Raw genomic sequence first — 25,176 nt, forward strand, 5'->3', positions numbered from 1 at the left:
ATATACACACATACTGGTGTTATACTGCGACCGGCAGTAGCCTCAGCCTGGATGTGCAGTGCTGGGGTAGTGTGGTTGGATTCTCTGACTGAAAATATTGATACCCTGGATAGGGACAGTATTTTATTGACTCTAGAGCAATTAAAGGATGCTTTTCTTTATATGCGAGATGCTCAGAGGGATATTTGTACTCTAGCATCAAGAGTAAGCGCGATGTCCATATCTGCCAGAAGAAGTTTATGGACGCGACAGTGGTCAGGTGATGCGGATTCCAAAAGGCATATGGAAGTATTGCCATATAAAGGAGAGGAATTATTTGGGGTCGGTCTTTCGGACCTGGTGGCCACGGCAACTGCCGGCAAATCCACTTTTTTACCTCAGACCCCCTCCCAACAGAAAAAGACACCGTCTTTTCAGCCGCAGTCCTTTCGCTCCTATAAAAACAAGCGACCAAAAGGACAGTCTTATCTGCCGCGAGGCAGAGGAAAGGGTAAGAGAGGGCAGCAAGCAGCCCCTGCCCAGGACCAGAAGCCCGCCCCGGGTTCTACAAAGCCATCAGCATGACGCTGGGGCTTTACAAGCGGACTCAGGAGCGGTGGGGGGTCGACTCAAGATTTTCAGCAATCAGTGGGCTCGCTCACAAGTGGACCCGTGGATCCTGCAGATAATATCTCAGGGTTACATGTTGGAGTTCGAAAGGTCTCCCCCTCGCCGGTTCCTAAAGTCTGCTTTACCAACGTCTCCCTCAGAAAGGACGTCGGTTTTGGAAGCCATTCACAAGCTGTATTCTCAGCAGGTGATAGTCAAGGTACCCCTCCTACAACAGGGAAAGGGGTATTATTCCACACTATTTGTGGTACCGAAGCCGGACGGTTCGGTAAGACCTATTCTAAACCTGAAATCCTTGAACCTGTACATACAGAAATTCAAGTTCAAGATGGAGTCACTCAGAGCAGTGATAGCGAATCTGGAAGAAGGGGACTTCATGGTGTCCCTGGACATAAAAGATGCTTATCTGCATGTCCCAATTTACCCCTCACACCAAGGGTATCTCAGGTTCGTGATACAAGACTGTCATTATCAGTTTCAAACGCTGCCGTTTGGTTTGTCCACGGCCCCTCGGGTCTTTACCAAGGTAATGACCGAAATGATGGTTCTTCTACGAAGAAAAGGCGTATTAATTATCCCTTACTTGGACGATCTCCTGATAAGGGCAAAGTCCAGAGAACAGCTGGAAGTCGGTGTAGCACTAACCCAGGTAGTGCTTCAGCAACACGGGTGGATTCTGAATCTTCCAAAATCTCAATTGACCCCGACAACTCGTCTGCTGTTCCTGGGAATGATTCTGGACACGGTTCAGAAAAAGGTGTTTCTCCCGGAGGAGAAAGCAAGGGAGTTATCCGAACTTGTCAGGAACCTCCTAAAACCAGGAACTGTGTCAGTACATCAATGCACAAGAGTCCTGGGAAAGATGGTGGCTTCTTACGAAGCGATTCCATTCGGCAGATTCCATGCACGGACATTTCAGTGGGATCTGCTGGACAAATGGTCCGGATCGCATCTGCACATGCATCAGCGGATAACACTGTCACCAAGAACAAGGTTGTCTCTCCTGTGGTGGTTGCAGAGTGCCCATCTGTTAGAGGGCCGCAGATTCGGCATACAGGACTGGGTCCTGGTGACTACGGATGCCAGCCTACGAGGCTGGGGAGCAGTCACACAGGGAAGAAACTTCCAGGGCGTGTGGTCAAACCTGGAGACGTCCCTTCACATAAATATACTGGAGCTAAGAGCGATCTACAATGCTCTAAGCCTGGCAAAATCGCTGCTTCAGGGTCAGCCGGTGTTGATCCAGTCGGACAACATCACGGCAGTCGCCCACGTAAACCGACAAGGCGGCACGAGAAGCAGAAGAGCAATGACAGAAGCTGCAAGGATTCTGCGCTGGGCGGAGAATCATGTCATAGCACTGTCAGCAGTGTTCATCCCGGGAGTGGACAACTGGGAAGCAGACTTCCTCAGCAGACACGACCTTCACCCGGGAGAGTGGGGACTTCATCCAGAAGTCTTCCACATGATTGTGAACCGTTGGGAAAGACCAAAGGTGGACATGATGGCGTCTCGCCTCAACAAAAAATTGGACAGATATTGCGCCAGGTCAAGAGACCCTCAGGCAATAGCTGTGGACGCTCTGGTAACACCGTGGGTGTACCAGTCAGTGTATGTGTTCCCTCCTCTGCCTCTCATACCAAAGGTACTGAGAATTATACGGAAAAGAGGAGTAAGAACAATACTGGTGGCTCCGGACTGGCCAAGGAGAACTTGGTATCCGGAACTTCAAGAGATGCTCACGGAGGATCCATGGCCTCTACCTCTAAGAAGGGATCTGCTTCAGCAGGGACCTTGTATGTTCCAAGACTTACCGCGTCTGCGTTTGACGGCATGGCGGTTGAACGCCGGATTCTAAAAGAAAAGGGCATTCCAGAGGAAGTTATTCCTACCTTGATTAAGGCTAGAAAGGAAGTGACTGTACAACATTATCACCGCATTTGGCGAAAATATGTTGCGTGGTGTGAGGCCAAGAAGGCTCCAACGGAAGAATTTCAATTGGGTCGATTCTTACATTTCCTGCAAGCAGGATTGTCTATGGGCCTAAAATTGGGGTCCATTAAAGTTCAAATTTCGGCCTTATCAATCTTCTTCCAGAAGGAATTGGCATCAGTGCCTGAAGTACAAACTTTTGTCAAAGGTGTACTACATATACAACCCCCAATAGTGCCTCCAGTGGCACCGTGGGATTTGAACGTAGTTTTGAATTTTCTCAAATCTCATTGGTTTGAGCCTCTAAAATCGGTAGATTTAAAATACCTTACATGGAAGGTAACCATGCTATTGGCCCTGGCTTCAGCCAGGAGAGTTTCAGAGTTGGCGGCTTTATCAGACAAAAGCCCATATCTGATTTTCCATTCGGACAGGGCAGAACTGCGGACACGTCCTCATTTTCTCCCTAAGGTGGTTTCGGCTTTTCACTTGAACCAGCCTATTGTGGTGCCTGCGGCTACTAGCGACTTGGAGGACTCCAAGTTACTGGACGTTGTCAGAGCATTAAAAATATATTTCTCTATCGTCCTAGTGGATGCTGGGGTTCCTGAAAGGACCATGGGGAATAGCGGCTCCGCAGGAGACAGGGCACAAAAAGTAAAGCTTTAGGATCAGGTGGTGTGCACTGGCTCCTCCCCCTATGACCCTCCTCCAAGCCTCAGTTAGATTTTTGTGCCCGGCCGAGAAGGGTGCAATCTAGGTGGCTCTCCTAAAGAGCTGCTTAGAAAAGTTTAGCTTAGGTTTTTTATTTTACAGTGAGTCCTGCTGGCAACAGGATCACTGCAACGAGGGACTTAGGGGAGAAGAAGTGAACTCACCTGCGTGCAGGATGGATTGGCTTCTTGGCTACTGGACATTAGCTCCAGAGGGACGATCACAGGTACAGCCTGGATGGTCACCGGAGCCTCGCCGCCGGCCCCCTTGCAGATGCTGAAACGAGAAGAGGTCCAGAATCGGCGGCAGAAGACTCCTCAGTCTTCTTAAGGTAGCGCACAGCACTGCAGCTGTGCGCCATTTTCCTCTCAGCACACTTCACACGGCAGTCACTGAGGGTGCAGGGCGCTGGGAGGGGGGCGCCCTGGGAGGCAAATGAAAACCTTTTTTGGCTAAAAATACCTCACATATAGCCTCCGGGGGCTATATGGAGATATTTAACCCCTGCCAGAATCCGTTAAGAGCGGGAGACGAGGCCGCCGAAAAAGGGGCGGGGCCTATCTCCTCAGCACACAGCGCCATTTTCCCTCACAGAAAGGCTGGAGGGAAGGCTCCCAGGCTCTCCCCTGCACTGCACTACAGAAACAGGGTTAAAACAGAGAGGGGGGGCACTAATTTGGCGTTAGAATTATATAAAAAAGATGCTATAAGGGAAAACACTTATATAAGGTTGTCCCTATATAATTATAGCGTTTTTGGTGTGTGCTGGCAAACTCTCCCTCTGTCTCTCCAAAGGGCTAGTGGATCCTGTCCTCTATCAGAGCATTCCCTGTGTGTGTGCTGTGTGTCGGTACGTGTGTGTCGACATGTATGAGGACGATGTTGGTGAGGAGGCGGAGCAATTGCCTGTAATGGTGATGTCACTCTCTAGGGAGTCGACACCGGAATGGATGGCTTATTTAGGGAATTACGTGATAATGTCAACACGTGCCAAGGTCGGTTGACGACATGAGACGGCCGACAAACAATTAGTACCGGTCCAGACGTCTCAAAAACACCGTCAGGGGTTTTAAAACGCCCGTTTACTTTAGTCGGTCGACACAGACACAGACAGGGACACTGAATCCAGTGTCGACGGTGAATAAACAAACGTATTCCTTATTAGGGCCACACGTTAAGGGCAATGAAGGAGGTGTTACATATTTCTGATACTACAAGTACCACAAAAGAGGGTATTATGTGGGATGTGAAAAAACTACCGTAGTTTTTCCTGAATCAGATAAATTAAATGAAGTGTGTGATGATGCGTGGGTTCCCCCCGATAGAAAATATGGGCGGTATACCCTTTCCCGCCAGAAGTTAGGGCGCGTTGGGAAACACCCCTTAGGGTGGATAAGGCGCTCACACGCTTATCAGAACAAGTGGCGGTACCGTCTATAGATAGGGCCGTCCTCAAGGAGCCAGCTGACAGGAGGCTGGAAAAATATTATAAAAAGTATATACACACATACTGGTGTTATACTGCGACCAGCGATCGCCTCAGCCTGGATGTGCAGAGCTGGGGTGGCTTGGTCGGATTCCCTGACTAAAAATATTGACACCCTTGACAGGGACAGTATTTTATTGACTATAGAACATTTAAAGGATGTATTTCTATATATGCGAGATGCACAGAGGGATATTTGCACTCTGGCATCAAGAGTAAGTGCGATGTCCATATCTGCCAGAAGATGTTTATGGACACGACAGTGGTCAGGTGATGCAGATTCCAAACGGCACAAAGGTGTATTGCCGTATAAAGGAAGAGGAGTTATTTGGGGTCGGTCCATCGGACCTGGTGGCCACGGCAACTGCTGGAAAATCCACCGTTTTTACCCTAAGTCACATCTCTGCAGAAAAAGACACCGTCTTTTCAGCTTCAGTCCTTTCGTCCCTATAAGAGTCATATCTGCCCAGGGATAGAGGAAAGGGAAGAAGACTGCAGCAGGCAGCCCATTCCCAGGAACAGAAGCGTTCCAACCCTTCTGACAAGCTCTCAGCATGACGCTGAGACCGTACAGGACCCCTGGATCCTACAAGTAGTATCCCAGGGGTACAGTTTGGAATGTCGAGACGTTTCCCCTGCGCAGGCTCCTGAAGGCTGCTTTACCAAGGTCTCCCTCCGACAAGGAGGCAGTATGGGAAAAAATTCACGAGCTGTATTCCCAGCAGGTGATAATTAAATTACCCCTCCTACAACAAGAAAAGGGGTATTATTCCACACTATATTGTGGTACTGAAGCCAGAAGGCTAGGTGAGACCTATTCTAAATCTAAAAAAATTTGAACACTTACAAAGGTTCAAATCAAGATGGAGTCACTCAGAGCAGTGATAACGAACCGGGAAGAAGGGGACTATCTGGTGTCCCGAGACATCAGGGATGCTTACCTCCATGTCCCAAATTTGCCCTTATCACTAAGGGTACCTCAGGTTCGTGGTACAGAACTGTCACTATCAGTTTCAGACGCTGCCGTTTGGATTGTCTACGGCACCCCGGGTCTTTACCAAGGTAATGGCCGAAATGATGGTTCTTCTTCGAAGAAAAGGCGTCTTAATTATCCCTTACTTGGACGATCTCCTGATAAGGGCAAAGTCCAGGGAACAGTTGGAGGTCGGAGTAGCACTATCTCGGATACTGTTACAACAGCAGGGGTGGATTCTAAATATTCCAAAATCGCAGCTGATCCCGACAACAAGTCTCCTGTGCTTAGGGATGATTCTGGACACAGTCCAGAAAAAGGTGTTTCTCCCGGAAGAGAAAGCCAGGGAGTTATCCGAGCTAGTCAGGAACCTCCTAAAATCAGTGCATCATTGCACAATGGGCCATGGTAAAAAAATGGTGACTTCCTTCGAAGCAATTCCAGTCTGCAGATTTCATGCAAGAACTTTTCAGTGGGATCTGCTGGACAAATGGTCCGGATCGCATCTTCAGATGCATCAGCGGATAACCCTATATCCAAGGACAAGGGTGTCTCTCCTGTGGTGGTTACAGAGTGCTCATCTTCTAGAGGGCCGCAGATTCGGCATTCAGTTTGGATGTTGGTGACCACGGAGGCCAGCCCGAGAGGCTGGGGAGCAGTCACACAAGGAAAAAATTTCCAGGGAGTGTGATCAAGTCTGGAGATTTTTCTCCACATAAATATAGCTAAGGGTAAATTTATAATGCTCTAAGCTTAGCAAGACCTCTGCTTCAAGGTCAGCCGGTATTGATCCAGTGGGATAAAACATCACGGCAGTCGCCCACGTAAATAGACAGGGCGACACAAGAAGCAGGAGGGCAGTGGCAAAAACTGCAAGGACTTTTCGCTGGGCGGAAAATCTTGTGATAGCACTGTCAGCAGTGTTTCATTCCGGGAATGGAAACTGGGAAGCAGATTTCCTCAGTAGGCACGACCTCCACCCGGCAGAGTGGGAACTTCATGGGGAAGTTTTCCACATAATTGTAAACCGTTGGGAATTACCAAAGGTGGACATGATGGCGTCCCGTCTGAACAAAAAACGGGACAGGTATTGCGCCAGGTTAAGAGACCCTCAGGCAATAGCTGTGGACGTTCTGGTAACACCGTGGGTGTACCAGTCGGTGTATGTGTTCCATCCTCTGCTTTTCATACCTAAGGTACTGAGAATTATAAGACGTAGAGGAGTAAGAACTATACTCATGGCTCCGGATTGGCCAAGAAGGACTTGGTACCCGGAACTTCAAGAGATGCTCACAGAGGACTTATGGCCTCTGCCGCTAAGAAGGGACTTGTTTCAGCAAGTACCATGTCTGTTCCAAGACTTACCGCAGCTGCGTTTGACGGCATGGCGGTGGAACGCCGGATCCTAAGGGAAAAGGCATTCAGGAAGAGGTCATTCCTACCCTGGTCAAAGCCAGAAAGGAGGTGACCGCACAACATTATCACCACATGTGGCGAAAATATGTTGCGTGGTGTGAGGCCAGGAAGGCCCCACGAAGAAATTTCAACTCGGTCGATTCCTGCATTTCTTGCAAACAGGAGTGTCTATGGGCCTCAAATTGGGGTCCATTAAGGTTCAAATTTCGGCCCTGTCGATTTTTCTTCCAGAAAGAAGTGGATTCAGTTCCTGAAGTCCAGAAGTTTGTCAAGGGAGTATTGCATATACAACCCCCTTTTGTGCCTCCAGTGGCACTGTGGGATCTCAACGTAGTTCTGGGATTCCTCAAAACACATTGGTTTAAAACCAGTCAAATCTGTGGATTTGAAGCATCTCACATGAAAAGTGAACATGCTCTTGGACCTGGCCTGGACCAGGCGAGTGTCAAATTGGTGGTTTTTTTTTCTCAAAAAAGCCCATATCTGTTTGTCCATTCGGACAGGGCAGAGCTGCGGACTCGTCCCCAGTTCTCTCCCTAAGGTGGTGTCAGTGTTTCACCTGAACCAGCTTATTGTGGTGTCTGCGCCTACTAGGGACTTGGAGGACTCCAAGTTGCTAGATGTGGTCAGGGCCCTGAAAATATAGGTTCCAGGACGGCTGGAGTCAGGAAAACTGACTTGCTGTTATCCTGTATGCACCCAACAAACTGGGTGCTCTTGCTTTTAAGCAGACTTTTGCTAGTTGGATGTGTAATACAATTCAGCTTGCACATTCTGTGGCAGGCCTGCCACAGCCAAAATATGTAAATGCCCATTCCACAAGGAAGGTGGGCTCATCTTGGGCGGCTGCCCGAGGGGTCTCGGCTTTACAACTTTGCCGAGCGGCTATTTAGTCAGGGGCAAACACGTTTGTAAAATCCTACAAATTTGATACCCTGGCTAAGGAGGACCTGGAGTTCTCTCATTCGGTGCTGCAGAGTCATCCGCACTCTCCCGCCCGTTTGGGAGCTTTGGTATAATCCCCATGGTCCTTTCAGGAACCCCAGCATCCACTAGGACGATAGAGAAAATAAGAATTTACTTACCGATAATTCTATTTCTCGGAGTCCGTAGTGGATGCTGGGCGCCCATCCCAAGTGCGGATTATCTGCATTACTTGTACATAGTTACAAAAATCGGGTTATTATTGTTGTGAGCCATCTTTTCAGAGGCTCCGCTGTTATCATACTGTTAACTGGGTTCAGATCACAGGTTGTACAGTGTGATTGGTGTGGCTGGTATGAGTCTTACCCGGGATTCATAAATCCTTCCTTATTGTGTACGCTCGTCCGGGCACAGTACCTAACTGAGGCTTGGAGGAGGGTCATAGGGGGAGGAGCCAGTGCACACCACCTGATCCTAAAGCTTTACTTTTTGTGCCCTGTCTCCTGCGGAGCCGCTATTCCCCATGGTCCTTTCAGGAACCCCAGCATCCACTACGGACTCCGAGAAATAGAATTATCGGTAAGTAAATTCTTATTATTTCAAGGACAGCTGGAGTCAGAAAATCTGACTCGTTGTTTATATTGTATGCACCCAACAAGATGGGTGCTCCTGCGTCTAAACAGACGATTGCACGTTGGATCTGTAGCACAATCCAACTTGCACATTCTGTGGCAGGCCTGCCACAGCCTAAATCTGTAAAGGCCCACTCCACAAGGAAAGTGGGCTCATCTTGGGCGGCTGCCCGAGGGGTCTCGGCATTACAACTTTGCCGAGCAGCTACGTGGTCAGGGGAGAACACGTTTGTAAAATTTTACAAATTTGATACTCTGGCTAAGGAGGACCTGGAGTTCTCTCATTCGGTGCTGCAGAGTCATCCGCACTCTCCCGCCCGTTTGGGAGCTTTGGTATAATCCCCATGGTCCTGACGGAGTCCCCAGCATCCACTAGGACGTTAGAGAAAATAAGAATTTACTTACCGATAATTCTATTTCTCATAGTCCGTAGTGGATGCTGGGCGCCCATCCCAAGTGCGGATTGTCTGCAATACTTGTACATAGTTATTGTTACAAAGATCGGGTTATTACTATTGTTGTGAGCCATCTTTTCAGAGGCTACTTCGTTTTTTGTTATCATACTGTTAACTGGGTTCAGATCACAAGTTGTACGGTGTGATTGGTGTGGCTGGTATGAGTCTTACCCGGGATTCAAGATCCTTCCTTATTGTGTACGCTCGTCCGGGCACAGTACCTAACTGAGGCTTGGAGGAGGGTCATAGGGGGAGGAGCCAGTACGCACCATGTGATCCTAAAAGCTTTATTTAGATGTGCCCCGTCTCCTGCGGAGCCCGCTATTCCCCATGGTCCTGACGGAGTCCCCAGCATCCACTACGGACTATGAGAAATAGAATTATCGGTAAGTAAATTCTTATTTTTTTTAAATAGAGCGGGTCTGAAGCGCGCCATTACGGGGGCGGAGCTTAGCCCTCACAGCACACAGCCTGGCGCCATTTTCTCTACACAAGGCTGCAGACACTCTGGTCCTTTCTCACACTGCTGTACAAGTAACAGGGTGCAAAACAGGGGGGGGGGGGGGGGGCAGTGATTTTGGTGCATTATATGTAAATTATAAAAGCGCTGCAGGTCTGGGGCATTTTCTGTGGTGTTTCAGACTGGGATTGGGCGCTGGGATGTGAGCTGGCATAACTCCCTCTGTCTCTCTCTGACAGGCTTTACTGTGGGTCTCTCCCCTATAGGCCCAGTGTGTTGGCGTGTGTTGGTTGCACGTGTGTCGACATGTCTGAGGCGGATTGCTCTTCCCAGGAGGAGGCTATGTTAGGGACACAAATGGCTGTGGGAGTGACCCTGTCGGCACCGCCGACACCTGATTGGGTGAATGTGTTGAGTGCTTTGAATGCTAATATGGCTCTGATAAATAAGAGATTGGATAAATCTGAGTCTCAGAACCAGGCATGGAAGAAATCCGTAGAGGATGTGTTGTTTCAAGTCCAGACCCCCTCGGGGTCACAAAAACGTTCATTTGCCCAGCTGGCTGACACGGACACTGACTCAAGTGTCGACTATAGTGATGCCAGATTAGATCCAAAACTGGCAAAGAGCATTCAGTACATGATTGTGGCAATAAAAGACGTATTACATATCACCGAGGACCCTGCTGTTCCTGATACTAGAGTCTGTATGTATAAAGGAAAGAAACCTGAGGTAACGTTTCCTCCCTCTCATGAACTGAACATGCTTTGTGAAAAGGTTTGGGAAAATCCTGACAAAGTTTCAGATTCCCAAAGGGATTCCAGTGGCGTGTCCGTTTCCTTCTGGGGATAGGGAAAAATGGGAGTCACCCCCCCATTGTGGACAATGCTTATCTCGGCTGTCCAAAAAGGTGGCTCTTCCGTCCCCTGACACGGCAGACCTAAAGGATCCTGCGGATCGTAGGCAGGAAAATACATTGAAATCCATTTATATCACCACGGGTACGCTACTCAGACCAGCCATTGCATCTGCGTGGGTGAGTAGCGCTATCGAAAAATGGGCAGATAACTTGTCATCTGAAATAGATACCCTGGATAGTAATAGCGTTCTTTTGACACTAGGTTATATCAGGGAAGCTGCAGTCTACCTAAAGGAAGCTGCGAGGGATATTGGCCTCTTGGGATCAAGGGCCAATGCCATGGCAGTCTCAGCTAGGAGAGCATTGTGGATTCATCAATGGAATGCTGATGCTGACTCTAAGAAAGCTATGGAGTCTCTACCATATAAAGGTGGTGTATTGTTTGGTGATGGCCTCACTGATTTGGTATCTACGACTACCGCGGGTAAGTCGTAATTTTTACCTTATGTGCCTGCACCACAAAAGAAAGCACACCACTATCAGATGCAGTCCTTTCGACCCAATAAATACATAAAAGGCCGAGGATCTTCCTTTCTTGCTACTAGAGGAAAGGGAAAAGGTAAACGATCACCGGCCTTGGCCAGTTCCCAGGAGCAGAAGTCCTCCCCGGCTTCTGCCAAATCCACCGATTGACGCTGGGGCTCCTCTGCGGGAGTCCGCACCGGTGGGGCCACGTCTCAAGCTCTTCAGTCAGTTCTGGGCTCGTTCGGCCCTGGACCCATGGGTTTTGGAAATAGTGTCCCAGGGGTACAAACTGGAGTTTCAAGACGTTCCCCCTCACCGATTTTTCAAATCGGCCTTACCAGCTTCTCTTCCGGACAGGGAGGTGGTATGCGCCACAATACAAAAATTGTGTCACAGTCAATCATTGTCAGGGTTCACCGTCGCAACAGGGAGAAGGCTTTTACTCGAGCCTGTTCGTAGTCCCGAAGCCAGACGGCTCAGTCAGACCAATCCTGAACCTCAAATCCCTAAATTTCTACCTAAGAAAATTCAAATTCAAGATGGAATCTCTCCGGGCAGTGATCTCCAGTCTAGAGGAGGGGGATTTTATGCTGTTGGTAGACATAAAGGATGCATACTTACATGTTCCCATTTATCCTCCACATCAGGCTTAGCTGAGGTTTGCAGTTCAGGATTGTCATTACCAATTTCAGACGTTGCTGTTTGGTCTGTCCACGGATCCAAGGGTTTTCACCAAAGTAATGGCCGAAATGATGGTTCTCCTGCGCAAGCAAGGAGTCACAATTATCCCGTACTTGGACGATCTCCTAATAAGGGCGAGATCCAAGGAGCAATTACTGCAGAACATTACGCTCTCCCTGACAATTCTGCAGCAACATGGTTGGCTCCTAAACGTGCCAAAATCATAGTTGGTTCTGACAAGACGGCTGTAGTTTTTGGGAAGGATTCTGGACACAGAATTACAGAGTTTTTCTTCCAGTAAAAAAGGCGCTGGAAATTCAGAACCTGGTCAAACAAATTCTGAAACCAGCAAAAGTATCGATCCATCAATGCACTCGGTTGCTGGGGAAGATGGTGGCGGCCTACGAGGCCATTCAGTTTGGCAGATTCCATGCCAGAGTGTTTCAGTGGGACCAGTTGGACAAGTGGTCCGGGTCCCATCTGCACATGCACCGAAGGATGATCCTGTCTTCCAAGACCAGAATCTCACTCCTGTTGTGGCTGCACAGCTCTCACCTCCTAGAGGGACGCAGGTTCGGGATTCAGGACTGGATCTTAGTGACCACGGATGCGAGTCTCCGAGGCTGGGGAGCAGTCACACAGGGGGAAAGCTTCCAGGGAAGATGGTCAAGCCAGGAAATTTGTCTACACACAAACGTTCTGGAGCTAAGGGCCATTTACAACGGAACATCTTCGCAATCGGCCCGTCTTGATTCAGTCGGACAACATAACAGCAGTAGCGTACATAAACCGCCAGGGCGGAACAAAGAGCAGAGCAGCATTGGCAGAGGCCACAAAGGTTCTCCGCTGGGCGGAAAGGCATACAAGCGCTCTGTCAGCGATCTTCATTCCAGGAGTGGACAACTGGGAAGCAGACTTCCTCAGCAGACACGATCTCCATCCAGGAGAGTGGGGTCTTCATCAAGAGGTCTTTGCAGAAGTGACAAGTCTTTGGGGAATTCCTCAAATAGACATGATGGCGTCTCGCCTCAACAAGAAACTTCAGAGATATTGTTCCAGGTCGAGAGACCCTCAAGCAATAGCAGTGGACGCCCTAGTGACACCGTGGGTATTTCAGTCGGTGTACGTGTTTCCTCCATTTCCACTCATTCCAAAAGTGATAAAGATCATAATTAAAACAAAGATTCAAGCGATCCTCATTGTTCCAGACTGGCCAAGGATGGCTTGGTATCCAGATCTTCAGGAATTACTGATAGGAGATCCCTGGCCCCTTCCTCTACGAGAGGATCTGTTACAGCAGGGGCTGTGCGTGTTCCAAGACTTACCGCGACTTTGTTTGACGGCTTGGAGGTTGAACGCCGGATCCTAGCCCGAAAGGGTATTCCCAAGGAAGTCATCCCCACTCTTATTCAGGCCAGGAAAGGAGTAACGTCTAAACATTACCACCGTATTTGGAGAAAATACGTGTCTTGGTGTGAATCCAAGAAGGCTCCTACGGAAGAATTTCAGTTAGGACGTTTTCTCCATTTTCTACAAGCCGGTGTGGATTCGGGCCTAAAGTTGGGCTCCATTAAAGTACAAATTTCAGTCTTATCGGTTTTCTTCCAGAAACAATTGGCCTCCCTTCCAGAAGTTCAGACTTTTGTGAAAGGTGTGTTGCACATCCAACCTCTCTTTGTGCCCCCTGTGGCACCGTGGGATCTTAACGTGGTGTTGCAATTCCTTCAATCTCATTGGTTTGAACCTTTACAAAAGGTGGAGTTGAAATTCCTCACTTGGAAAGTGGTCATGCTGTTGGCCTTGGCATCCGCCAGGCGGGTGTCTGAATTGGCGGCCTTGTCTCACAAGAGCCCTTATTTGATCTTCCATGAGTTGAGGACTCGTCAGCAATTTCTGCCGAAAGTGGTTTCGTCGTTCCACTTGAACCAACCTATTGTGGTGCCAGTGGCTACTGACGCCTTGCTGGTATCTAAGTTTCTCAACGTTGTCAGAGCTTTGAAAATTTATGTGGCCAGAATGGCTCAGTTTAGGAAAACGGAGGCTCTGTTTGTCCTGTATGCTCACAACAAAATTGGGGCTCCTGCTTCCAAGCAAACTATTGCACGCTGGATCTGTCTTACGATTCAGCAGGCTCATTCTACGGGTGGATTTCCGTTGCCGAAATCGGTGAAGGCCCATTCTACCAGAAGGGTGGGCTCGTCCTGGGCGGCTGCCCGGGGGGTCTCGGCATTACAGCTTTGCCGAGTGGCTACTTGGTCGGGTTCAAACACCTTTGCGAAGTTCTACAAGTTTGATACCCTGGCTGATGAGGACCTCATGTTTGGTCAATCGGTGCTGCAGAGTCATCCGCACTCTCCCGCCCGTTCTAGAGCTTTGATATAATCCACATGGTTCTTGACGTGACCCCAGCATCCTCTAGGACGTATGAGAAAATAGGATTTTAATACCTACCGGTAAATCCACTTCTCTTAGTCCGTGGAGGATGCTGGGCGCCCGTCCCAGTGCGTACTGTATCTGCAGGTATTCGTTGTGGCTACACACATGTTGTGTTACGTTTATAGTCAGCCTGTTGCTGCTGCTGTTCATGCTGTTGACTTGGGTTGTGTTAAATGCCATGTTGTAGGGTGTGCTTGAGGTGTATGCTGGTATGTATCTCACCTTAGTTTAACAATAAATCCTTTTCCTCGAAATGTCCGTCTCCCTGGGCACAGTAACTATAACTGGAGTCTGGAGGAGGGGCATAGAGGGAGAAGCCAGTTCACACCCCTTTGAAAGTCTTAAAGTGCCCATGTCTCCTGCTGATCCCGTCTATACCCCCATGTTTCTTGAAGTGACCCCAGCATCCTCTACGGACTAAGAGAAAAGGATTTACCGGTAGGTATTAAAATCTTATTTTTCTTAATACTGTTTTCTTTTTGCTTGTTGGCTCATACCCAGTTGATACCATTAATTTTTTTTTTATTACTTTAGGACTGTTATGAATTGATCGTGGTGAAAGACACCAGGACAGAGACTTTCCAGCCACACACCTTGTGCAAGATTCTTGAGGAGTGATTGATGATGGCTCATTTACACAGAAATGCAGTTAGTACCCTTATGTTCCTATCTCCCTACTAGTGACAAATGTATATAGAGAAAGTCCACAAGGAAGGCTTGCTGTATGTGTTTCATGGAGTAATGCTAGCCATACATCAGACCAACTTTTCTCCAAACCTCCAACCGTCCAACTTGTCTGTCCAACAAAAACAGTGCTCCACACATCTAACCAACTTTTCATCAGTGCTCCACACATCTAACCAACTTTTCATCAGTGCTCCACACATCTAACCAACTTTTCATCAGACCAACCTGCCAACTTTTCATCAGACCAACCTGCCAACTTCTGTCCAACTTGTGTTGTCACTGAAGTAGGCGGACAGTGTCTGTGAAATTAGGCTTTTTTTTCACCACCATACTTTTATTAAATTGACTTATTTTTATAGTGAACTATGGATCCCAGCATGGTTGGGCTGCCAAGGCAAGTTGTAACTTGGAGAACCACAAGTACAAGCTTGCCCTAGTACATGTACTTCAGTATCTCCTTTTTATTTTCGATCTTTTTAATTTGTAAAAAACATACCTTTTGAACTCCCCCGCATATACTTGTACTTGGAGAACCACAAGTACCAGCATGCGAGGCATTAATGGGCACGCTGGTACTTGTAGTTCCACAATAAAAGAAATATAGAAATAAACACACACCTTGAAAGTACAAGTTTATTTACACACATGTTCTTGCATACATCCCACGCCTTGTCCAGTAGAATCCATTAGGGTACCTGTAAAAAAAAAAAAAAATACTCACCTATTTCCAGTGAAGATCGGTCCTCTTCAGTCCGTGTAGGCATCCAGGGGTTAAAAAATTATTTCCTGTTAATTATGCAGGTAGCAGCTCCACTATAGCTGAAGATTGTATCTCAATGTGGATACATTTCTAATAGTAGACTTACAAATGTAACAATTGGAAAAACAAATAGTTTCAGTTATGTTCAGTTAGGAATGGAATTCTCACTGCTCAATTATAAGCAGTTTAATACCCCTTTTTACACATGCAGCAAAAACCCGGGATTTTGCAAGTGAATGCGCATCAACCTGGCTTTTTTGGAATGTTTGAAAGGAAACTAGCTGGGACGCAGTCAGGCTGAGACCTGGGAATTTCCTGCTTCACAGACCCGGGAAATTCCCAGGTCGCATGAGTGAAAGGGGGATCCGGTCGACAGGTCAAAAGGTCGACATGACTTTTTCACAATTTTGTTCCCTTTTTCATACTTAACGATCCACGTGGACTACAATTGGGAACAGTAACCTGACCCGAAGCATGGCGAGCCACGCGAGGGGACATGGTGCACTAATTGGGGTTCCCGGTCACTGTACGGAGAAAACGACACCAAAAATCCATCAAAAACTCATGTCGACCTTTTGACCTATCGACCTAGTTACTGTCGACCAATAGTGGTCAACCTAGTTACTGTCGACCTTCCGTACCACACCCAGTGAAAGAGTAGAGGGACATACAAATAAGTGCAAACAGCTCGCACCCACAAATAAGTGTGGCTGTATGTGGCACTCGCTGTTCACACCAAATTGGATTCCCCCCTAATAATGGTATTCTCACTGCAACTAAACATCATTCATTATTACAGTACATGTAAGCTCTCACGGTTCCTTCTCTTACACTATGCTATACTCCATACTCCCTTCGATGGCACCATACTCTCTGCTTTCTGTCACCTTCTTACCTGTTCCAGTGTCAGGTTTTGCTGATGCAGCTATGGTTAAATACCTTGTACTTGTCCTATATTGTCTGGAACTGTATGTGCTGTTTTCTTGTTCTGCTCATTTGTTTATGTACTCTGTAATGGGTGCTGCAGAGCCCTTGTGGCGCCATGTAAATAAAAAATATTATTATTATTAATAATAATAATAATAATATCTATATATTTTGGACTCGTGGTTTGCACCAGCTTCACACATACTGTATAGTATAACAGTATACGAAGCTATATGTACGTTGGCCCTTATTGTGGCAGGGATCGCAAGTGTCGGAAGGGGATGGCGCTGTGGAATTGCGGTGTCGGGACGCAGGAGCAGCTGAGTGGGTGGATTACTGCTCACGTATTAAGTATGTTGGGGGCAATAGCTGACCACCTAACCTCATGTCTCTTGTTCTCCCACACCCCAGCACGCTTACCATCACGTCTGTCTCGCACCCCCACATCTCGCTCTCCATCACTTCTCTCTCACACACCCGCATCTCGCTCTCTATCACGTCTCTCTCGCACCCCCACATCTCACTTTATCACTTCTCTCTCGCACACCCACGTCTCCATCACGTCTCTTTCGCACCCCCACATCTCGCCTTCCATCACTTATCTCTCGCCCAACCCACATCTCGCTCTCCATCACGTCTCTCACACCCCCACATCTCACTCTCCATCACTTCTCTCTTGCACACCCACATTTCGCTCTCTATCATGTCTCTCTTGCACCCCCACATCTCGCTTTCCATCACGTCTGCCTCGCACCTCCACATCTCACTCTCCATCACTGCTCTCTCACACCCCCACATCTCGCTTTCCATCACGTCTGTCTCGCACCCCCACATCTTACTCTCCATCATTCTCGCACACCCACATCTCACTCTCCATCACGTCTCTCGCACACCCACATCTCACTCTGTATCATGTCTCTCTCGCTCCACCACATCTCACTCTCCATCACTTCTCTCTCACACACCCACATCTCTCTCTATCATGTCTCTCTCGCACCCCCACATCTCACTTTCTATCACTTCTCTCTCGCACACCCACATCTCGCTCTCCATCACATCTCTCGCACCCCCACATCTCACTCTCCATCACTCTCGCACACCCACATCTCACTCTCCGTCACGTCTCTCACACACCCACTTTTCGCTCTCCATCACCTCTCTCTCGCACCCCCACATCTCGCTCTCCATCACGTCTGTCTCGCACCCTCACATCTCATTTTCCGTCACGTCTGTCTCGCACCCTCACATCTCACTTTCCGTCACATCTCTCTTGCTCTCTCACACCCCCACATATCTTAAGTATATGAGTGACAATAGCTGACCACCTAAGTGTGTTGAGGGGGTTATGGCGGGGCTTGCAGGTGCCACGGTTGAATCCTGGTGCAGGATGCAATAGTACTGGAGGGTGGGGCTTATTGCCCACATGTTACCAAGTGCCGGGTGTGGGGCTGGGTGTCAGGGGTGCAGCAAGAGTGGTGAATTAGGGTTCAGGAGTACTGGAGTGGAAGGTTTACTTTACTGCCCACATATTAAGTTGATGAGGGGCAATAGCTGACCACCTAAAAAGTCTGTGTGGGGAATGGAGGAGGGGTGCCGCATGAGGGTGAATTGGGGTGCAGGAATAAATAACAGATTTGCACCTACCTGTTTCCGCGGATTGTCCGACAGGCTGGATCCCGCTATGTTAGTGGAGCGGTGTGTGTGTGTGCTGCAAAGCTCCATATGTGCCTGGCGACTGGAGCTTGCAGCGTTGTGAGGTGGTGCCTGGCTTCTGTAGCTGGAGCGGGAAGGAGGCGGTGAATGGCAGGTCCCTGCGGCATTTAAGGCAGCGGACCCTGCAGCCTGTGAGGAATGGAGCCTGGTGGCGCTGAGGTGGGCGGTCCCTCCTGTAGTTGGAGCCAATCCCTGCGATGTTGAAGACAGTGCCGGGGTGGAACCTGGTGGCGATGAGGTGGCCGGCCCCTGTCTCCGGTACGAGACAGAGGTCGGCGGCTATGAGGTGGCCGGTACTTGCGGCTGGCGCAGGACAGAGGCTGGCGACCGGTGCGGGAAGGATGCTGGCGGCAGTGAGGTGGCCGGTGGCTGGTACCTGCGGCGGCGCGGGACAGAGGCTGGCGGCGATGAGGTGGCCGGCCCCTGCTGCCGGTGCGAGACAGAGGCCGGCGCCCGGTGCGGGAAGCATGCTGGCGGTGGTGAGGTGGCCGGTACCTACTGTTCCAGAGAGACAAAAGTAGGCGGACACTAGCCAGCAGGGTGCATCTAGGAATCGTTCAGTTGGGGAGAAAGTTCTCCCTGCACTTGAATGATTAGTTGGGAAAATCAAACAGGTTTGATTTTCCCAATAAGTTGGACAGACCGTTTCTGGACGTTTTTTAGAGTGTGGGAGCAAACGGCTGATAATCGTTTCCTCCCACACACTGCCAGATTATCTTTCCTACCAGACAACTAGTTGGCGCCACTGTGCCCGCGTAGTGCGCTACCGTGCCCGCAGCGTGGCGAGCGCAGCAAGCCTGCAAGGGGCTCATTTGCGCTCGCCCAGCTGCCGGTATGCTGACGGTAAGGATCCCGGCGCCGGTATGCTGGCCGCCGAGATCCCGGCCGCCGACATATCATACTACACCCCTACTGGCTAGCTAGGTCCAACTAATGCTTTTCATTTATTCTCGCTTCTTCTTGAGAGGGGAATATATAGTTTGAAATCGTGCTCAGTTCTTCTGTGTAGTTGGGTTTTCAATTCTGGTGACATTCTATATACTGCACTTTCTATGTGGGACAGTGACAAAGTGTTATATTAATGTAAATATTCCATTGGTGACGTATAGTTCAGGGAGCTGGTGGTTTTCTTAAGTCTCTCTCCTGTTCCCCATGTTAACATGCACTGTGAGGTTAGTGTGGATACGTATACTGGACACCTGTATTTTTTACATTTCAGGAATGGTATTTTTTTTTTATCATGTAGCATATTCTCTAGATCTGAATACTGAGGTCTTGAAGAATAAGTCAAAACATGTATCATCCGTTGGTTCCTGAAATAGCAATCCTTATGTAAGGTTTCCTTACTTGGGGCCTAATTCAGATCTGATCATAGATGTGCTAAATTTAGCACATATGCAATCAGTTTCCTAGACATGCGGGGGAATGCCCGTCACAGGGCAGCCACCCCCCCGCAAGGGTGCCAATCAGTTTCCTAGACATGCAGGGTAACGCCCAGCACAGGGCAGCCCCCAATGCCCCCCGCCCCCTGGAAGGGTGCAAAAGCATCACATGTCGGCTATGCTTTTGCACTCTGTGAGTAGCTCCCTACCTGCGCGCTGGCACAGGGCTACCCGCCGTGTCCCGGATCGCAACGGCCTAGACATGCGGGGGAACGCCCAGCACAGGGCAGCCCCCCCCTGCAAGGGTGCCAATCAGTTTCCTAGACATGACAGGGGAACGCCCAGCACAGGGCAGCCCCCCCTCCCCGCAAGGGTGCAAAAGCATCAAATGTCGGCTATGCTTTTGCACTCTGTGAGTAGCTCCCTACCTGCGCGCTGGCACAGGGCTACCCGCCGTGTCCCGGATCGCAACGGCTGATATTATTTCAGAGCCCCCGCCAGTTTAAAGAGAGAGCGGGACCGAAGCCCGCCACTGAGGGGGCGGGGCTTCTCCCTCAGCACTCACCAGCGCCATTTTCTCCTCAAGCACACGCTGAGAAGCTGGCTCCCCGGACTCTCCCCTGCTGATCACCGGTGACAGAGGGTTTTAAAGAAGGGGGGGGGGGCACATAATTGGGCGCAGTGAATAACGCTGTATCTGGGTAATATTTTTCTTTTTCCCAAGATTATTGGCGCTGGGTGTGTGCTGGTATACTCTCTCTCTCCAAAGGGCCTTGTGGGGGAACTGTCTCCAGATAGAGCTTTCCCTGAGTGTGTGGTGTGTCAGTACGTGCGTGTCGGCAGGTCTGAAGCGGAAGGCTCTCCTAGGGAGGAGATGGAGCGCATGAGTGTGGTGTCGCCGTCGGCAACGCCAACACATGACTGGATGGATATGTGGAATATTTTAAATGCAAATGTGAATTTATTGCACAAATGTTTGGACAAAGCAGAGTCTAGGGACAACACAGAGGGTCATACCCTGCCTTTCCCTATGTCACAGGGACCTTCTGGGTCTCAAAAGCGGCCGCTTTCTCAGTTAGTTGACACAGATACCGACACAGAGTCTGACTCTAGTGTCGATTATGATGATGCGAGGTTGCAGCCAAAATTGGCTAAGAGTATTCATTATATGATTATTGCTATAAAGGATGTGCTGCATATTATAGATGACCCCGCGGTGCCTAATCCTAAGATCCACATGTTTAAAGAAAAGAAGCCTGAGGTTACTTTTCCACCTTCTTTTGAATTAAATGAGTTATTTGAAAGTGCTTGGGAAACTCCAGATAAGAAGCTGCAGATTCCCAAAAGGATTCTTATGGCGTATCCTTTCCCTATCAAGGACAGGATACGGTGGGAATCCTCCGCAAGGGTGGACAAGGCGTTGACGCGCCTTTCCAAAAAGGTGGCGCGGCCGTCTCTTAGGATACAGCGGCCCTCAGGGATCCTTCTGACCGCAAGCAGGAAAGTACCTTGAAGTCAATTTACACACATACATTACTCAGACCGGCGATAGCGTCGGCCTGGGTTTGTAGCGCTGTACTAGCGTGGACCGATACCTTATCTGCTGATACGATGGATAAGGAAACTATTTTATTGACCCTGGGACATATTAAGGATGCGGTCCTTTATATGAGAGAGGCCCAAAGGGATATAGGTATACTGGGGTCCAGAGCAAACGCTATGGCGATTTCTGCCAGGCGGGCGCTGTGGACCGAACAGTGGTCGGGTGATGCCGACTCAAAACGGCATATGGAGGTTTTGCCGTACAAGGGTGAGGAGTTGTTTGGGGAAGGTCTCGTGGACCTAGTTTCCACAGCTACTGCTGGTAAAACAACTTTTTACCTTATGTTTCCTCACAGCCTAAGAAAGCGCCACATTATCAGATGCAGTTCTTTCGGCCGCATAAATCCAAGAGAGCTCAGGGATCTTCCTTTCTTGCCAGAGGTAAGGGCAAGGGGAAAAAGCTGCCAGCTACAGCCAGTTCCCAGGAACAGAAGTCCTCCCCGGCTTCTACTAAATCCACCGCATGACGCTGGGGCTCCGCTGGGGGAGTCCGCTCCAGTGGGGGCACGTCTTCGTCTTTTCAGCCAAGTCTGGGTTCACTCTCAGGTGGATCCCTGGGCAATAGACATTGTTTCCCAGGGGTACAAACTGGAACTCGCCGGTTTCTCAAATCTGCACTGCCGACTTCTTCCCCAGAGAGGGAGGTAGTTTTAGCAGCAATTAAAAAATTGTGTCTCCAACAAGTGGTGGTCAAGGTTCCCCTGCTGCAGGGGATGGGCTATTACTCAACCCTGTTTGTGGTCCCGAAACCGGACGGTTCGGTCAGACCCATTCTAAATTTAAAATCCTTAAACCTATACTTAAAGAGGTTCAAGTTCAAGATGGAGTCGCTCAGGGCGGTCATTGCAAGTCTGGAAGGGGGAGATTATATGGTGTCTCTAGACATAAAGGATGCATACCTTCATGTCCCCATTTATCAACCTCATCAGTCGTTCCTGAGATTTGTGGTGGAGGATTGTCACTACCAATTTCAGACGTTGCCGTTTGGGCTGTCCACGGCTCTGAGAATTAATGGCGGAGATGATGGTGCTCCTGCGCAAGCAGGGGATCACAATTATCCCATACTTGGACGATCTCCTGATAAAAGCGAGATCGAGAGAACAGTTGCTGGTCAAAGTATCACTCTCCCTGAGGGTGTTACAACAACACGGTTGGATTCTAAACCTGCCAAAGTCACAGTTAGTTCCAACAACCAGATTGCCTTTCTTAGGCATGATTCTGGACACGGAACAAAAGAGGGTCTTTCTCCCGACGGAAAAGGCCCAGGAACTGCGGGACTTGGTCAGGGACCTGTTGAAGCCAGACAGGGTGTCGGTACATCACTGCACGCAAGTGCTGGGGAAAATGGTGGCGTCTTACGAGGCCATTCCATTCGGCAGGTTCCATGCCAGAACCTTTCAGTGGGACCTTCTGGACAAGTGGTCCGGGTCACATCTACAGATTCATCAGATGATCCGCCTGTCCCCCAGGGCCAGGGTATCTCTCCTGTGGTGGCTGCAGAGTGCTCACCTTCTAGAGGGTCGCAGGTTCGGAATCCAGGACTGGGTTCTGGTGACCACGGACGCGAGTCTCCGAGGATGGGGAGCAGTCACACAGGGAAGAAACTTCCAGGATCTGTGGTCAAGCCAGGAGGCTTGTCTATACATCAACATTCTGGAATTAAGGGCCATATACAACGGCCTTCATCAGGCGCAGACCTTACTTCAGGGTCTACCGGTTCTGATTCAGTCAGACAACATCACAGCAGTGGCTCATGTAAACCGCCAAGGCGGCACAAGGAGCAGAGTGACAATGGCAGAAGCCTCAAAGATTCTTCGATGGGCGGAGAGTCGTGTAAGCGCTCTGACAGCAGTCTTCATTCCGGGGAGTAGACAACTGGGAAGCAGACTTCCTCAGCAGACACGATCTGCATCCAGGAGAGTGGGGACTTCATCAGTAAGTCTTCATAGAGATTGCAAGTCAGTGGGGTCTGCCTCAAATAGACATGAGGGCTTCACGCCTCAACAAGAAACTTCCGAGATATTGCGCCAGGTCAAGGGACCCTCAGGCGATTGCAGTGGATGCACTGGTGACACCGTGGGTGTTCCAGTCGGTCTATGTGTTCCCTCCTCTTCCTCTCATTTCAAAGATACTGAGAATCATAAGACGAAGAGGGGTTCAGGCGATTCTCATCGTTCCAGATTGGCCTCGAAGGGCCTGGTATCCGGATCTACAGGAAATGCTCTCAGAAGATCCGTGGCCTCTTCCTCTCAGGGAAGACCTGTTACAACAAGGGCCCTGTCTGTTCCAGGACTTACCGCGACTGCGTTTGACGGCATGGCGGTTGAACGCAGGATCCTAGCGGAGAAGGGCATTCCGGAGGACGTCATCCCTACTCTGATAAAGGCTAGGAAGGAGGTGACATTGAAACATTATCACCGTATCTGGAGGAAGTATGTGTCTTGGTGCGAAGCCAAGACTGCTCCTCCGGAAGAGTTCCATCTGGGCCGTTTTCTTCACTTCCTGCAAACAGGAGTGAATTTGGGCCTAAAGTTAGGCTCCATTAAGGTTCAGATTTCGGCCTTATCCATTTTCTTTCAAAAGGAATTGGCTTCTCTTCCAGAAGTCCAGACTTTCGTGAAAGGGGTGCTGCATATCCAGCCTCCTTTTGTGCCTCCAGTGGCACCATGGGACTTTAACGTGGTGGTACGGTTCCTTAAGTCTAACTGGTAACCGCTTCAAACAGTTGAGTTGAAGTATCTTACTTGGAAAGTGGTCATGTTATTGGCCTTAGCTTCGGCACAGCGAGTGTCAGAGTTGGCGGCTTTGTCTCACAAAAGCCCTTATCTGATTTTCCATGTGGATAGAGCTGAGTTGCGGACTCGTCCCCAATTTTTGCCTAAGGTGGTTTCTTCTTTTCATATAAACCAACCTATTGTGGTGCCTGTGGCTACAAGGGACGTGGAGGATTCCGAGTCAGGGCATTGAAAAATTATGTGGCCAGAACGGCTCGGGTTAGGAAAACAGAGGCTCTGTTTATCCTGTATGCAGCCAACAAGGTTGGTGCTCCTGCGTCTAAACAGACTATTGCTCGCTGGATCTGTAACACGATTCAGCAGGCTCATTCTACGGCTGGATTGCCTTTACCGAATTCGGTTAAGGCCCATTCCACTAGGAAGGTGGGCTCTTCTTGGGCGGCTGCCCGGGGCGTCTCGGCATTACAACTTTGCCGAGCCGCGACTTGGTCGGGTTCAAACACTTTTGCAAAATTCTACAAGTTTGATACCCTGGCCGATGAGGACCTAATGTTTGCTCATTCGGTGCTGCACAGTCGTCCGCACTCTCCCGCCCGTTTTGGAGTTTTGCTATAATCCCCATGGTCCTTACGGAGTCCCCAGCATCCTCTAGGACGTAAGAGAAAAAAAGATTTTAAACCTACCGGTAAATCTCTTTCTCGCAGTCCGTAGAGGATGCTGGGCGCCCGTCCCTGTGCGGATAACATCCTGCAGGACTTGTATATAGTTGTTGCTTACATAAGGGTCATGTTTCATTTGGATCAGTTTTGGACTGATACTGGTTTTGTTTCATACTGTTGACTGGTTCGTATATCCCATGTTATACGGTGTGAATGGTGTGGCTGGTATGAATCTTGCCCTTGGATTTACAAAATCCTTTCCTCGTACTGTCCGTCTCCTCTGGGCACAGTTTCTCTATCTGGGGTCTGGAGGAGGGGCATAGAGGGAGGAGCCAGTGCACACCCATACCTAAAGTTCTTTTTAGTGCCCATGTCTCCTGTGGAGCCCGTCTATTCCCCATGGTCCTTACGGAGTCCCCAGCATCCTCTACGGACTACGAGAAAAAGATTTACCGGTAGGTTTAAAATCTTATTTTAAGCCATTCAGACCTCTATCAATCTTCATATTGAGTGTGATATGGAACAAATGAAGTAGTCAGTGAAAAAGTTGTTCCTTCCAAAGAAACTGAAACTTTAGACCCTAATGCTGGCCATACATTAGGATGACCA

General features: G+C 49.2%; 1 protein-coding gene across 5 annotated transcripts in view; it reads left to right on the forward strand.

Moving 5' to 3' along the window:
• ZNF740 (zinc finger protein 740) overlaps positions 1-25,176 on the forward strand; it is a 103,831-nt gene that overhangs the window by 12,157 nt on the left and 66,498 nt on the right. For all 5 annotated transcript variants that reach the window (XM_063952096.1, XM_063952100.1, XM_063952098.1 and 2 more), the window contains one exon: positions 14,637-14,750. In XM_063952096.1, the coding sequence (XP_063808166.1) occupies positions 14,724-14,750 (27 nt within the window). In that variant the 5' untranslated portion in view covers positions 14,637-14,723. The remainder of the gene's footprint in view (positions 1-14,636; positions 14,751-25,176) is intronic.

The sequence above is a fragment of the Pseudophryne corroboree genome, chromosome 2 (assembly GCF_028390025.1).
Source record: "Pseudophryne corroboree isolate aPseCor3 chromosome 2, aPseCor3.hap2, whole genome shotgun sequence".
In the NCBI taxonomy this organism is placed as follows: Eukaryota; Metazoa; Chordata; class Amphibia; order Anura; family Myobatrachidae; genus Pseudophryne; species Pseudophryne corroboree.